This window comes from Corythoichthys intestinalis, unplaced genomic scaffold, assembly GCF_030265065.1.
Source record: "Corythoichthys intestinalis isolate RoL2023-P3 unplaced genomic scaffold, ASM3026506v1 HiC_scaffold_23, whole genome shotgun sequence".
In the NCBI taxonomy this organism is placed as follows: domain Eukaryota; kingdom Metazoa; phylum Chordata; class Actinopteri; order Syngnathiformes; family Syngnathidae; genus Corythoichthys; species Corythoichthys intestinalis.
In genome coordinates this window covers 12105505-12121039 of record NW_026651592.1, presented here as the reverse complement: position 1 = coordinate 12121039, position 15535 = coordinate 12105505, and the positions used below count along the sequence as shown (strand labels likewise).

The 15535-nt window shown below is 39.3% G+C and overlaps 1 protein-coding gene across 17 annotated transcripts in view; it reads right to left on the bottom strand.

Moving 5' to 3' along the window:
• LOC130911137 (CD166 antigen homolog A-like) overlaps positions 1 to 15535 on the bottom strand; it is a 164712-nt gene that overhangs the window by 50500 nt on the left and 98677 nt on the right. For 16 of the 17 annotated variants that reach the window (XR_009061979.1, XM_057828874.1, XM_057828875.1 and 13 more), the window contains 2 exons: positions 15083 to 15195; positions 14861 to 14987 (listed from right to left, as the gene is read on the bottom strand). Coding sequence is in view for 16 of the 17 variants with exons in the window: in XM_057828874.1 (XP_057684857.1) it covers positions 14861 to 14987; positions 15083 to 15195 (240 nt within the window). In the remaining variant the exon portion in view is untranslated. Of the gene's footprint in view, positions 1 to 14218; positions 14764 to 14860; positions 14988 to 15082; positions 15196 to 15535 lie in introns of those variants that run through there. The other variant, XM_057828890.1, reaches the window with a different exon arrangement.

Sequence of the window (15535 nt, the reverse complement as noted above, 5' to 3'; positions counted from 1 at the left end):
GCTCTCGCGTTGTTATGACACGCCCGTGACGATCGGGTAATGACGGCGACTACCAGCGGTTCTGCCTAAATTAATGGGAAGTTAAGGCAACCACGACGGCGGTCGCCAATCACCATCTAAGTGCGCTGTGTGGTGAATGACTCAAGCGCAGCATGTGAGGTAAAAGCTAAATGATTATCATATTAAAAAATGCATTGAACGAGGCATTAGAAGCCGATTCTTGTGCTCGCGATAGCCGAATTCTATCTCTACTATCGGTTCATTGAATATTTAATGGCTAATCACTGTTGAATGGTAACTTTTTACTATTGATACAGCTGTATCTCTCACCTGTAAAACCGGATATCCAGTCGTATCGGTTTATCGTTCTCAAGCTTAGTCATAACGCCATGTAAAAAAAAAAAAATGCTCATCTGCCACACATGCATTTCATCTCCAAGAATTAAACAATCTACTAGGCATGTGCCGGTTACTGGTTTCAAGGTTTACCGTTGTATGAAAACGTCACGGTTTCAAAACCACTACAAATTTCCGTCATACCGTAGTACGGTATTCGCTATTTTACAAGTCTCAAAAATGCAGCCAGAAGTATCTTGGAGCGGCAGCGCTCACCCCTCCCTCTCCGGTTGTTGATGTGTGCGTGTCAGTGACGCTATTCTGCTAAACACCAAAAAAGAAACACTCCAAACAAAAGGCTTACTTTTCTTGAATTTATGGAGGTCTCAAATCATGGTAACTGAAATATACCGTTTTAAAACGTTGTACAATAGTATTTTACACGTGTGAGTAGCTTCATTTAGCACAAACACAACAGAATGTGAGGACGTCATCCATGAAAAAGTTCGCCAAAAACAAAACACACATTTTCCTTTCAAATTCAAAATACAAATTAACTAAAAACTTACAAAGACGAATGTTAGCCTAGTCTTAGCTGGGAGAGCAACTTCATCGAGGTTACAAATCTCACGGCCACTGAGAAACGAGCTTGAATGAAGGAAAAGGGATAACATCAAAGATAGCTAATTGCGACAGATGATCTTGCCCTCAGCACAAATGTACGCTCGCTGGACAAGGAGATGTCTCACTCCCAGTGTTTTTAGATGAAACCTTTACACAACAACATTCACATTTTAACTAACTTATTCATTTTAAACTTATTAACTTACGAATTCTGCGTCTTTTTAACACAAAGGCATGACATGTAGACTAGAGTTGACACAGTGGCTGAAAATAGCGAAACTTCACTTGAGCTTTTGCCCCTTCAAAAAAAAAAAAAAAAAAAAAAAAAAAGTACAGTCAATACTTTTCAATTTTATCTAGAAGTGTTTTTACTTTTTTATAGCAATCAATTTAGTTCTTGCTCCAATCTTGAGCAACCTGAGTTGTGGCTGTGGGTAGTCTATAAGCTCTATTTATTTCAATTTTATTTAAAATATATATATATATATTTTTTATTTTAACATAATATTCATGTTCCAATTTGCAAGTATTTTCTGAAAAATTAAAAAATCCCGGAAAAAAGTATTTTTTTTTTTTTTTTCAACCCGTACCTCTCAAAATAACACATTTTGGAGCTATAATTGCAATACCGTGATACCGTAAAACCGCGGTATTTTTGCTCACGGTTATCGTACCATCAAAATCTCATACCGGCACATGCCTACAATCTACCAACATCAGATTTACATACACAAGTGTTAACAACAAGCACAATAAAGTGCTTGTTTAGCGTAATCCGTTTCCATCAATATTTATTATTTATTTTATTCCACGGACGGCATGGAGGTTTCCCCAGCTGCTGCAGTTATCTGAGTCTGACGATGATGAGTCATGTCAGTGCCAATGCATCCAGCAAAGCAAAACGCCTGAACTCATTTATCTGTTCAATTGGCTGACATACTGACATGTGATCAGCACAGATACTGTAGTTAGCTCTGTTTGGTTCAAATGTGCATGTTTTGAACAGCAAAAAAAAAAAAGTTTGTTGAATGGATGCGACAAAAAAAAGGGGCAATGCAACAGAAATCGGTGAAATCTTTAAGAGCAAGGGAAAAGGTTGAGGAGGCTTATTTATCATATTTACTTTTATTTGCTCTGATGGGGAGGTTCAGAACATCTTAGCTGTCGGTGTGCACTTTGGACTTATATTTTTTCAGTTATGTTAGGCTACTTATTCATTTCCTTATGATTTAAAAAAAGTCAATGTTTGCGTGATCTTCAAAATATATTTCGTTTCACTCTGCATAATATAAGTCATTTGTACTTATTTTTCTGAATGCATGTTACTTATATCTTTACTATTAAAAAAAAAGATTGAAAGAAAGCAAAAGTAAATGTTTAAATTAACTTCAATTTCAATACACATCCTATGTTCTTAAGTAGTGAAAATTGAGATTTGACATTTAGTATGTAAGGATATGAGGGAAAATGAAAATTAGGAGATGGAGGTTGGTTGGGGTTATTGCTGTTTTTGTTTACTTTTCTTTTGCAAATCATTGAAAAAAATATAATTTTGAATGAAAATCAGTTTTTGTGTGTGTGTTGTACAAATACCGTGCTAAAACAGTTTTCTTTGCATTTCACTAGTTTAAAGAGGTTTGACCCCCCCAAAAATAATGAAAATAAATAAATAAACAAACACAATTTTTGGCTCCGTGGCGCCCTTCACGTCGGGGAGTTCCGGTAAGAAATTGTAGCCATTTTCACCCCTGATAATAATTGAAATCAGCAATGGACATAAAGCACAAGAGAAGTAGAAAGCAAATAGTTTGAAATATATAGACAGTTATAGATATGCTGTGCTAAACAAAAGCGTTTTTAGCCCTGATTTAAAGGAGTTAACAGTCTGAGCATACTTCAGACCTTCAGGTAACTTGTTCCAGAGGTGAGGAGGATAATAACTATAAATGCTGCCTCACCCTGCTTGGTTCTTGTTCTTGGAACATACAGGAGACCGGTTCCAGATGACTTTAGGGGTCTAGATGTTTCATAGGGATCTCACAAATCAAGCATGTATTTTGGTCCAAGGCCATTAAGTGTTTTGTAGACGAGCAGTAGTATTTTATAGTCTATCCTTTGACTCACTGGAATCCAGTGTAACGATTTCAAAACAGGTGTAATGTGGTCCAGTTTCCTTGTACAGTGGTACCTCTACATACGAAGTTAATCCGTTCCAGGACCTTGTTTGTAAGTCGAAATGGTCGTATGTCGAGCAGGATTTTCCCATAGGAATACATTATAATTCCATTAATTCGCTCCACAGCCCAAAAACCTTCACTAAATCCTTAAAAAATACTGCTGGTACTATTACAAATGGCAATTACACATAGCAAAACAAATAAATTATAAATCAAAATCGTAATAATAATAATAATAATTCCTGTTATAATGCTACGAATCGGGTTCTAATGTGGCGGACGTTTTTTGCTGACCCTGAACGCACCGCGGGGCTGACGTGCCAGAGACAGACCGGTGAGCTTGAGTTTCACTTTCACTTTGAATGTTTGCTTGAGAACACCGTCAATTGCGGCAGACAGAAGGTGTTTTTGTTTTGAATAAGTTGTGAAATAAATGATAAAAACGTGGCGAAGTTGGCGATTTCTCTGGAGATGTTACCACAATAAGAATTGTCAGCTTAACTTATAAAGACTGGCGAACGATGGTCGGAGGAGGACCGTGGAGATGTATTGTTGAGCCATTTCACGGATGCCCGCCCTACGCTCATATTTTTCTGTCATTTGCATCTTCATTTAGAAGGTAAGCGTCAACTTTTTCCTTGTTTCACCACCTGTACCAACCTTTTCTGAAACCAGTGTTGATTTGTCACACAAGAAAATCCGCCGTGCATTCGTCTGCGGTGCTGCCATTGTCGTCGTATTTCGAGCATGTCGTCGGATGTAGAAACAAATGGCGAGTCAAATTTTATGTCGGATGTCGAAAAGTTCGTGTGTCGAAGCGATCGTATGTAGAGGTACCACTGTATTTGTGAAGACTGACTGATTTTTTTATCAAGTCCTGTAAATATACTGTTGCAATAGTCCAATCTACTGAAAATAAATGTATGCAAAAGTTTTTCAATGTCTTGTTGAGCCAGAAGCCTCTTAATTCTGGCTATATTTTTTGGGCGGCAATAAGCAGATTTAGTGACGGACTTAAGATGGCTATCAAATTTTAGGTCTGAATCAATAATTACGGCAAGATTTCTGACTTGATTTGTAGTTTTAAGTGACATTGTGCTAAGGTGCCTGCTTATCTTTGACCTTTCCTTTTTTTTGGGCCAAAAAACGATCACTTCTGTCTTCTCCACATTTAACTGGAGAAAATTCTGGCACATCCATTCATTGATTTGATGAATGCATTTACTCAGGGAGACTAAGGGACTATAATCATGTGGGGACACAGAAATGTAGAGTTGTGTGTCATCTGCATGGGTGTGATAGGAGATGTCATACTCTTCCATAATCTGAGCTAGGGGAAGCATATATAAATATTACCATTAAATATTATTATCATTAAATGAGAGTGGTCCAAGAATTGAGGCTTGAGGGACTCCACACATCAATTTGGTTCGTTCTGACTGATGGTTTCCAATTGACACAAAGAAATCCCTATCATGTAAATAAGATGTGAACCACTGAAGAACAGTGTCAGTAAGCCCTACCCACTGTTCCAATCTGCTGAGTATTATGTTGTGATCAACCTTGTCGAATGCAGCGCTGAGATCCAGTAGTAGAAGAGCAGATGATTTGCCTGCATCAGTATTCCGATGAACATCATTTAGGACACAACCCTCTCGATAATTTCCCCCAGGAATCTCAAATTTGATATTGGCCTATAATTACTAATGGTTGAGGCATCCAGATTAGGTTTTTTCTTAGAAGAGGTTTTATTACTGCAGTTTTTAAAGTCCATGGAAACTCTCCTGTTTGGAGAGAAGTATTTATAATCTGAAGTATGATTCGGGCTATGCAATGAAAAACAGTTTTGAAAAAGTTTGAAGGAAGGATGTCAAGACAGCATGTTGTGGGCTTTAATTTTGACACAATTTTTGTTAAAGTGGCATAGTCCAAGAGGGTAAACTGTCCAAGATTGACATGGGGGACATTTTGGGAGGCATTTAGTGTAACAATTGTTAATGTGGAGCTTCACACAGGCTTTAGTACTTTGTGTGTAAAGAATGCTGCGAAATCGTTGCAGGACACCTCAGATGCCAATTCCATGCTTGTGGGTTTGGGTGTGGGTCTGCTGTGCACACAATGCACAGCGGAAATTGATATGAAATACTGTACGTAGTAGTGGTTTTATAATCCTGTTTTTCAATTCACATGTACTAAATTGTGCCCTGTGTTTTTATTATTGACAAATATATACAGCAACCATACGGTCAGCGGCAATTATTTTTGCTCAGTCTTATCACAATTACTTTCATGATTGTTCACCCTAATGCTGCTTCGACAAATTTAGATTACAGTGTATATAAAGACAAGGCTAAAGTCGTAGTTTCTTGTCACAATACTGTAACTGTCAACAGCCTGTTTTTGTTTGTATATGCAGTACATTATAATCCCAATTGTTAATGTTGACATTTATGGCCTTTTTTTTTATTTTTATTTTTTTGCTCTAAATATAAATCAGGCCTATTTTATTTATTTTTGCTGTGTTTGAAACGTTTTATTTATTCCTATTTGTGTGCAATAAATCTCAATCAGCATAACTGGAGTTTAAGGTGGGGCCGTGGGGCCAGGGGGCAGCCCCCCCCCGGTGGCCGAAAAGTGTCATTGCAATTAATTGACTGTCCTGTATATGACTTTAAATGTTTTCCAGTAAAATATTGTCTATAAAGTTGCAAAGCCATAAAATAAACAACAAAAGTGAATGAATTTAACAAAAAACATTTTTAGAATGGGTCAACATGATTTTTCGAACAGATCCGGTGACTAGCACAATAGATGGTCATTTGCTTTGCTTAGCCCAAACCACCTGCGGACCGAAAAAGCAAGATGGATAAACGTAATTTTTTTCAAACCTAAACTTTCAAAAGCGACAACAACTACTGAGCTAGGACCAAGGATTAAAAATGTGGACCATGAAACGCCAGAGAGCACCGCCAAAATTGTGAGTTTCAATTTGCCCCACTGAAGACGCTATTTGTACAACAGAGCCACCAGTGGTGGCCCACCACCGGCGGGCGTACCATATTCAATGGATGACGATCTTGGAGAAAATTATAGCTGTCCTAAGCAGCCTGATTTAGAATTCCCCTAAATAATGATGGGAAACAAAAAACGCTCATTTTCAACTTACTTACTTAACCAAGATTATTATTTGGTGGTATATCAAATGGCTTTCACGAGCAGCCAGCTCACGTAAACACACGTTTAAGCTACGAATAAGAGGGAAGGGAGCGGAAACGCAATTTAGCGTGCTTGATAAAGTCCGTGCAAAGAGGAAACGGTTTAACCGTGTCCTAAATCAAAATGCAAGCATGAGCTATGACTTTGATCCCATAGAAATATGACAGACGACGCGGAAGTTCTCCCTCACAATTGCAGCGGAATGGGGCCTCGGGTGGGGGAGTAATAGGGGGAATAATAGCGTCTTACTCAGCGAAACTCACTTCTGAATTTACGGTGAGCGGCCAGTGAGAAGCCTGTGTGCAAGAGGGGGAGGGACCAAGCAATGTCCATAGGCGGATCTACTATTCAGGCGAGGTAGGCGATCGCCTTAGGCCCCCAACCAGTCGGGGGCCCCCAACCAGCTGCCCTTGCCCCAACGAGCAAGGGCTTGGGCCACCGGAGCCAGCAGCACCCCCAACTATTCGTCATGTATAATTATGTCACCATACCAAACAAACAAATAACAAAACAAAAAAGAAAGCCATTTGAATGTTGCATTTATATTATCTCTCAACCACACACACACGCACTACAATGGACTGTTCCACGACGACAGACTGAGTATCAGTCGCTTAGCTTCATTTAGCGCCGTTTAGCTTCGCTTATCGCCGTTTAGCACCGCTTAGCTGTTCGTCAGCTTCACTTAGCTCTCCCGCATTTTTCACACTACTAAGCTCGCTATTTTTACAGCTCACTTGCTACTTTGCATGTCGGCTATCATTTATTTGGAGAGATAAGATCCCACTTCTCCAGTAGAAAATATGATTTGCCGTTCACAAATTGCGACACGACCAGTGGTATTTAATAGGCCTACAATTGCCACACCACATGAAGCAGTACTAAAAGCGCTTTCTTTTTTGCTATTTTTATCGTTCATTTCAGCAGCTACATGTCCATTAAAATGTCATTTTACACTCCAGTCAGCCTAAATGTCATGACAACGTGCACTCTATGCCATTCTGGTTAGCAGCCTGCTGAGTGCACTTTACATACCATGGGGTGCGGAGGTTGTTTCATACATTGCCTTACTGCCTTGCAAAAGTATTCGCCCCCCTTGAACCTTGCAACCTTTCGCCACATTTCAGGCTTCAAGCATGAAGATATAAAATTTTAATTTTTTGTCAAGAATCAACAACAAGTGGGACACAATTGTGAAGTGGAACAACATTTATTGGATAATTTCAACTTTTTTTAACAAATAAAAAACTGAAAAGTGGGGCGTGCAATGTTATTCGGCCCCCTTGCGTTAATACTTTGTAGCGCCACCTTTTGCTCCAATTATAGCTGCAAGTCGCTTGGGGTATGTTTCAATCAGTTTTGCACATCGAGAGACTGACATTCTTGCCCATTCTTCCTTGCAAAACAGCTCGAGCTCAGTGAGGTTGGATGGAGAGTGTTTGTGAACAGCAGTCTTCAGCTCTTTCCGCAGATTCTCGATTGGATTCAGGTCTGGACTTTGACTTGGCCATTCTAACACCTGGATACGTTTATTTTTGAACCATTCCATTGTAGATTTGGCTTTATGTTTTGGATCATTGTCCTGTTGGAAGATAAAACTCTGTCCCAGTCTCAGGTCTTGTGCAGATACCAACAGGTTTTCTTCCAGAATGTTCCTGTATTTGGCTGCATCCATCTTCCCGTCAATTTTAACCATCTTCCCTGTCCTGGCTGAAGAAAAGCAGGCCCAAACCATGATGCTGCCACCACCATGTTTGACAGTGGGGATGGTGTGTTCAGGGTGATGAGCTGTGTTGCTTTTACGCCAAACATATCGTTTTGCGTTGTGGCCAAAAAGTTCCATTTTGGTTTCATCTGACCAGAGCACCTTCTTCCACATGTTTGGTGTGTCTCCCAGGTGGCTTGTGGCAAACTTTAAACGAGACTTTTTATGGATATTTTTGAGAAATGGCTTTCTTCTTGCCACTCTTCCATAAAGGCCAGATTTGTGCAGTGTACGACTGATTGTTGTCCTATGGACAGACTCTCCCACCTCAGCTGTAGATCTCTGCAGTTCATCCAGAGTGATCATGGGCCTCTTGGCTGCATCTCTGATCAGTTTTCTCCTTGTTTGAGAAGAAAGTTTGGAAGGACGGCCGGGTCTTGGTAGATTTGCAGTGGTCCGATGCTCCTTCCATTTCAATATGATGGCTTGCACAGTGCTCCTTGAGATGTTTAAAGCTTGGGAAATCTTTTTGTATCCAAATCCGGCTTTAAACTTCTCCACAACCTGCCTGGTGTGTTCCTTGGTTTTCATAATGCTCTCTGCACTTTAAACAGAACCCTGAGACTATCACAGAGCAGGTGCATTTATACGGAGACTTGATTACACACAGGTGGATTCTATTTATCATCATCGGTCATTTAGGACAACATTGGATCATTCAGAGATCCTCACTGAACTTCTGGAGTGAGTTTGCTGTACTGAAAGTAAAGGGGCCGAATAATATTGCATGCCCCACTTTTCAGTTTTTTATTTGTTAAAAAAGTTTAAATTATCCAATAAATGTTGTTCCACTTCACGATTGTGTCCCACTTGTTGTTGATTCTTGACAAAAAAATTAAATTTCATATCTTTATGTTTGAAGCCTGAAATGTGGCGAAAGGTTGCAAGGTTCAAGGGGGCCGAATACTTTTGCAAGGCACTGTAAGTATCGATTAGTGAAAGCACAACAAAAATAACACTCGTATCTCTCTCTCAAAAAAAAAAAGAATGTTCACAAAAAGAAAAGCACTTCAGTCTATAGTAGGGTTGTTCCGATCATGTTTTTTTGCTCCCGATCCGATCCCGATAGTTTTAGTTTGAGTATCTGCCGATCCCGATATTTCCCGATCCGATTGCTTTTTTTTTTGCTCCCGATTCAATTCCAATCCTTCCCGATAATTTTTCCCGATCATATACATTTTGGCAATGCATTAAGAAAAAAATGAATCAAACTCGGACGAATGTATACATTCAACATACAGTACATAAGTACTGTATTTGTTTATTATGACAATAAATCCTCAAGATGGCATTTACATTATTAACATTCTTTCTGTGAGAGGGATCCACCGATAGAAAGACTTGTAATTCTTAAAGGATAAATGTGACTTTGTATATTGTGACTAAATATTGCCATCTAGTGTATTTGTTGAGCTTTCAGTAAATGATACTGTAGCCATTTAACTGTTCTGCCCAAATGCGTGATGGGAAGTGCAACCATGACTGTGCGTAGTGGTACCAGTTGATATATCTTCTCTGCGTTGGAAAATAACATAGGGTGTTAAGAAAAAGATCAATTACTACCTTTCTTCCCCACATTGCTTCCCACGATATTTCTAATCATAGGGAGAGGGATTGTAAGGCTTTAGCCAATTAAAAAAAGGCTCCAAAGGCTGCCAAAATTCACTCTACTCATTTTACGCTGCCTTTTAGCTCAATATATAGGTAAAACGGCGCCATTACAGATTGAACGTGACAATGCGTGACTGGGTCGTGTAGCGCATGCGTTAATTGTGTTAAATATTTTAACGTGATACATATTTTAAACAAAATTAATTACCACTGTTAATGGGATAAATTTGATAACCCTACCTTAAGCCTAAACTGAAGACTCTGGATGAGTAACATATTATGTCTGTAACGTTAAATACGATTATGAAAACGATTTAATTAAAAAATATATATATATATTAAAAAAGGCATGTCCGATATTTTTTTGCCGATTCCGATACTTTAAAAATGACGCGATCGGACCCGATCGATCGGCATCTAGTCTATAGTAATGAGGCCCTATTCTCACACAGTTAAACAACAATGCAAAATGAACTGGCATTCCATATCAAAATAGCTCTGCAAAATACACGTAAAACTTACTCAGACTTTAGTCACTCTATTCTTATTATTGTTATTTTTTATTCTTATTATATTAACTCTACTTTGGATTGAAAATTTTACAAATTTTATCAAAACGAAAACATGAAGCGGGGTTTTAATATAAAATTACTATAACATTTATCTTTTAAGAACTACAAGTCTTTCTATCCCTGGATCACTTTAACAGAAAGAATGTTAATAATGCCATTTGTGGATTTATTGTTATTAGGTGTGTAACGGTACACAAAAATCTCGGTTCGGTAGGTACAGTGGGGAGAACAAGTATTTGATGTATCAAATACTTGTTCTCCCCACTGTACCTCGGTTTTGAGGTCACGGTTCGGTTCATTTTCGGTACAGTAAAAAAAAAAAAAAAAAGCAAAATATAAATGTGCTAGTTGTTTATTACACACTTTTGTGCTTTCAACAATAGGAACATTAGCCTTTACAAAGCTAGAATTCTGCTCAAAAAGTAGCGGGTATTTAAAGATAATCCAACAACAATTTGGTCAGCTTTCTTTCTGAAAAAAAGAAGAAAAAAGAAGTCCTGTGCTAAAGAGAAAAGCAATCCCAATGACAAAGATTTTAACATGTATTTTACAAATGAAATGCCTCAATCAATCTTTTTTTTTTTTTTTTCTTATGAACGGTTTTCAAAAGCTTTATTGCTGGATTTTCTCAAGTTAAAGCGCCACACAGAAATTTATAAATTTAATTGTGTAAGCAGGATGTGTGTATTATTCTTATTATTTAATTACAGGTGTTTTAGCTCATTTCAATTTAGTTTATTGAAATGGGCTATTATTTATTTTATGATGTGTTTATATTTTACAAATGTGATGTAGTATTCATTTATTTTGTATATTTTATGTTGTATAACTTTAGTAGCTATGTGAATATTAGTTCCTACTTGTTTCGTTGTGGTAGGAAGGTTTTGTATTGAACACGGGGCCGTGTCGGCTATTATTATAGCAGAGAAGACAGCAGTAAATCAACAAAGACAAGTCAACTACCAGTCACTCTACCGATCAAGAGATCTGATGAACTCAAAAAGTAGGTTACGATTGCATATTAGTTTGAAAATCGACCGGATCCACCGTATTATTACACGAGTGACTTTCGGCCCGATCTTAGCTACCGGTAGTAGTATCGACGCAGGAGGGCCGCGTCTCGCGTCAAATAATAAACTCTGCCGTTCTTTTCGGGTGCGTCGCGTTGAGCCATTTCTGGGACGCGTCTAACACGCGGCCGCACTGTGACTGGTGTGCATTGGCTGATTGACTTTAACGTCCGCGTTTCACTGCGTTCTCGCGGCGGCCACGTTCTCGCGCCGTTGACGTTTCTGGACTGTCCTACCGTGTTGGTCCTCATGATAGTAGAGAAGACGGAGTAAATATAATCTACACAAAGAAACTGTATCCCGATCGACTCACAGCCTCGCAAAGTAAGGGTCATATTACGTCAAACTCGTTCGGTACGCGTCTGTTCCGAACCGACAACCACGTACCGAAAGGGTTCAATACTATTACATGTACCGTTACACCCTTAATTGTTATAATAAACAAATACAGTACTTACGGATGTACAGTATGTTGTATGTATATATCCGTCTTGTGTCTTATCTTTCCATTCCAACAATAATTTACAGAAAAATATGGCACAAAAATATGGCATATTTTAGGGATGGTTTAAATTCGGTACGCGTCTGTTCCGAACCGACAACCACGTACCGAAAGGGTTCAATACTATTACATGTACCGTTACACCCTTAATTGTTATAATAAACAAATACAGTACTTACGGATGTACAGTATGTTGTATGTATATATCCGTCTTGTGTCTTATCTTTCCATTCCAACAATAATTTACAGAAAAATATGGCATATTTTAGGGATGGTTTAAATTGCGATTAATTACGATTAATTCATTTTTAAGTTGTGATCACATAGAGCTCACTCACTCACTCACTCACTCACTCATACTCCGAAAATGAAAGCGCCACTGCCACTCACTGAGTGGATGTGCGATTACACCACAGGTGTCAAACCGATTCCAGAAAGGGCCAAGTGGGTGCTGGATTTTGTTCCAACCGATACCATGCAGAGAGTTTAACCAATGAACTTCCAACTGAAACAAGCAGCACCTGACAAAGTTTAACTGATTACACATGTAAAAGATCTGATTGGTGAAAAGGTGTCCTCTTCATTGGTTGGAAAGCAAACCTGCAGCCACTTGGCCCTTTCTGCAACCAGTTTGACACCTGTGGATTACACTGTATTCTAGTACGGCAAAAAACTACGGTCACATGCGCCCCCCCCCCCCCAACTATTTGAGAAGTATTGGTATTGTCATGTTTGTGTGCTTTCTCAGTTCTTTTCATTCCAGCATATGAGTCAGTTGGATGGGCGGGGCTGTGCAACACAACAGTGGCGCATTAGGAGCGCTCATTATTTAAAGACTGCTGTCACCACATGCGAGTGTCGGACTATTATTTGCTGACTTGCTTGCTTACCGCTGAGCGCGTCATCTGGAGATCTCTTGCCTGTTACGTGTGTATTCTTTGTTATCACGTTATTGTTATGGTATTTTTTTGTTGGACTTTGCTATTATTTGTTTTAGCCTTTTCTGGCCCCTTGGTTCTCTCGCCGACTTGGTACGTGCCTTTTTTTGTTTTGTATTTGTTCTCGCGTGTTCTGGCGTGCTGCCTTAGTTCTTTTTTTGTAATAAATACTTCAAACTACCACGTCTGCTTCTGGATCCATATTTAACGGCTCGCTGTTTCATAACAGGTATAGCACATTAGAACAGACATGCCCAAAGTCCGGCCCGGGGGCCAAATGTGGCCCATGGTCAAATTTCATCCGGCCCCCAGCCTCTGTCATAAAATCAATAACGTCTGGCCCACACACGGACTTAATAAATTACCGTAATTTCTGGACTATAAGGCGCACCTGACTATAAGCCGCCAGCCACCAAATTTGACATGAAAACGGCATTTGTTCACAGATAAGCCGCACTGGACTATAAGCCGCAGTTGTCCTCGTTGTATTATGGGATATTTACACCAAGAGATATTAACTGGTAACACTTCATTTGACAATGGCATCATAAATAAGACTGTCATGAGACCAAATGAACCACCATTAAGCTTTGAACGAATTGGGTGCAAAGCCTTATTGTTTCTAAAAGCTTCATTTGGCCATCACTGCTCCCTTGGGGGAGACAGTCAATCTCTGCTGCCACCTGCTTTCAACACTGTTGTCATCCAACATTCCTCCTAGCATGCATTGCGGCGCTACAGATGTAAATAACAATCATGTTCTGTGCTAATTATTTCTTCAGTTACTGTTCCAGTTATTTCATTAATTGCTAGTTATGGTATTTGGTAACATTTTCTTGGATAGTGGTGCCATAATACTGTCATATGACAGTCATAATTATTACATGAAAATGTCATAAGCATTAATGAATGCTTATAATAGAGGTCGGTTAGTGTCATCCAGCAAATTATCTCACTTTTGAATGGCCGTAAAAGATCTGAGCTGGACATAAATGGATTTAGTGAAATAATATGCCACATGACACATATTGACATCTGTCATAAGCATTCAGTAATGCCCATGACAGTTTCATGTCATAATTATGATGTTCTGATGACAGTCTTATGATGCCGCTGTCAAATAAAAGTGTTGCCTATTAACCCAAATAAATCAACAAATAAGCCGCACTGAAATATAAGCCGCAGGATTCAAAATGAGGGGAAAAAAGTAGCGGCTTATAGTCCGAAAATTAGGGTAGTCAGCAGTAGTGCTACCAGCAAATGAAGTAGCTTGCACACTAAATTTACCCACTAAAAGGCAGCAGCAGTCCAAGCAACATTACCCCGTGTGACCCTTTCCTTCCAATTTTCTAGAATGGCGACAATCGACAAAAAAAAAAAAAAAAAAAAAAAAAAGAGAAAGTTAACTGCGGCGGCCGACGCTTCAAGAATAGGTGGAAATTGGACTATTTCTTCACTAAAATACGCAACAACTGTGTATGCCTCATTTGCTGAAACAGTCACTGTTTTTAAAGAGCCCAATGTGAGGCGATATTACCAAACAAGACACGCTGACATGTACGACAAGATTACAGGGAAGATACGCAGCGAGAAATTGAAGCAACTTGAAGCTAGTTGAATTTCACAGCAGCAGTATTTCGCAAGAGCCCGAAAGTCGAAAGAGAACGCCACAAAGGCTAGTTGCGAGACTGTTGAAATTATTAATAAAAAATAAAATGAAAAAAGCAAATGTAACACACAGGCGGCACGGTGGCTGAGTGGTTAGCACGTCTGCCTCACAGTTCTGAGATCAAGGGTTCAATCCCGTGCTTCATGAATGAATGTAACACACAGAATGGCTTGCTAAAATTTGCTTCAACAGAATGTTGTACGTAAAGGACGTCAGCCAAGACCGGCCCCCCACATTTTTGCCACACCAAATCTGGCCACCTTTGCAAAAAGTTTGGACACCCCTGCATTAGAAGGCAATAGACCATCATTGGAATTTACCATATACGTATAGTACATAGTATACTACACCAGCAGTGTCTGTTGTGTTTATGAACTTACCTTCAACAATCAAGTCAAAAGAAGCTTTCTCGGTAAGTGCACCCATCTTCACTTCACCCTCATAGTAGCCAGAATCTGAGTACTTCAGCTTTTTAAAGGAGGGCTCTTTGTCCATCTTGACATTGTCCTGAGACGACAAAAACAGTCGTTTTTATTTCACGAACAAACACAATCTTCAAGGAAGTCCCTTTCAGCGCCAAAAGTTGTTTAATTTTTTTTTACCTTGGTCCACCACACATTTAATTCCCGCGAAGAGTTAATCTGGAAAGATAGCTCCAAGGTCTCCCCGGCTCTCTTGACGATCTCCCCAGAGGGGCTTAAATTAATGTCCAGGTCTAAAAGCGAAAGAGGTGTGAGGATGGAGAAACAACGGCTCGCAGCTCTGACGAGCTTGAAGATATTTCCATTATTAACCCTTGAGAGTCGAAGGACGCGCCGGCGCGTCCTCAGCGCACGTCGTCTTTGAAGCGCCCTCACGTTTTAATTACGTCACCCACATGCCGTTGGTTGGTCTCGTTTTAAAGTGCGGAAGTTGAGGTTTACTCTCGTTATTATTTGAAGTCAATCGACCAACTAAAACGTGAGATATTGTCATTTAAGTTTTATAGTTTTATTGTCCTCTCAAAAAAACATTAAAACGCTGCATGGATCATTTGTTTATGTCTATATTTCCAT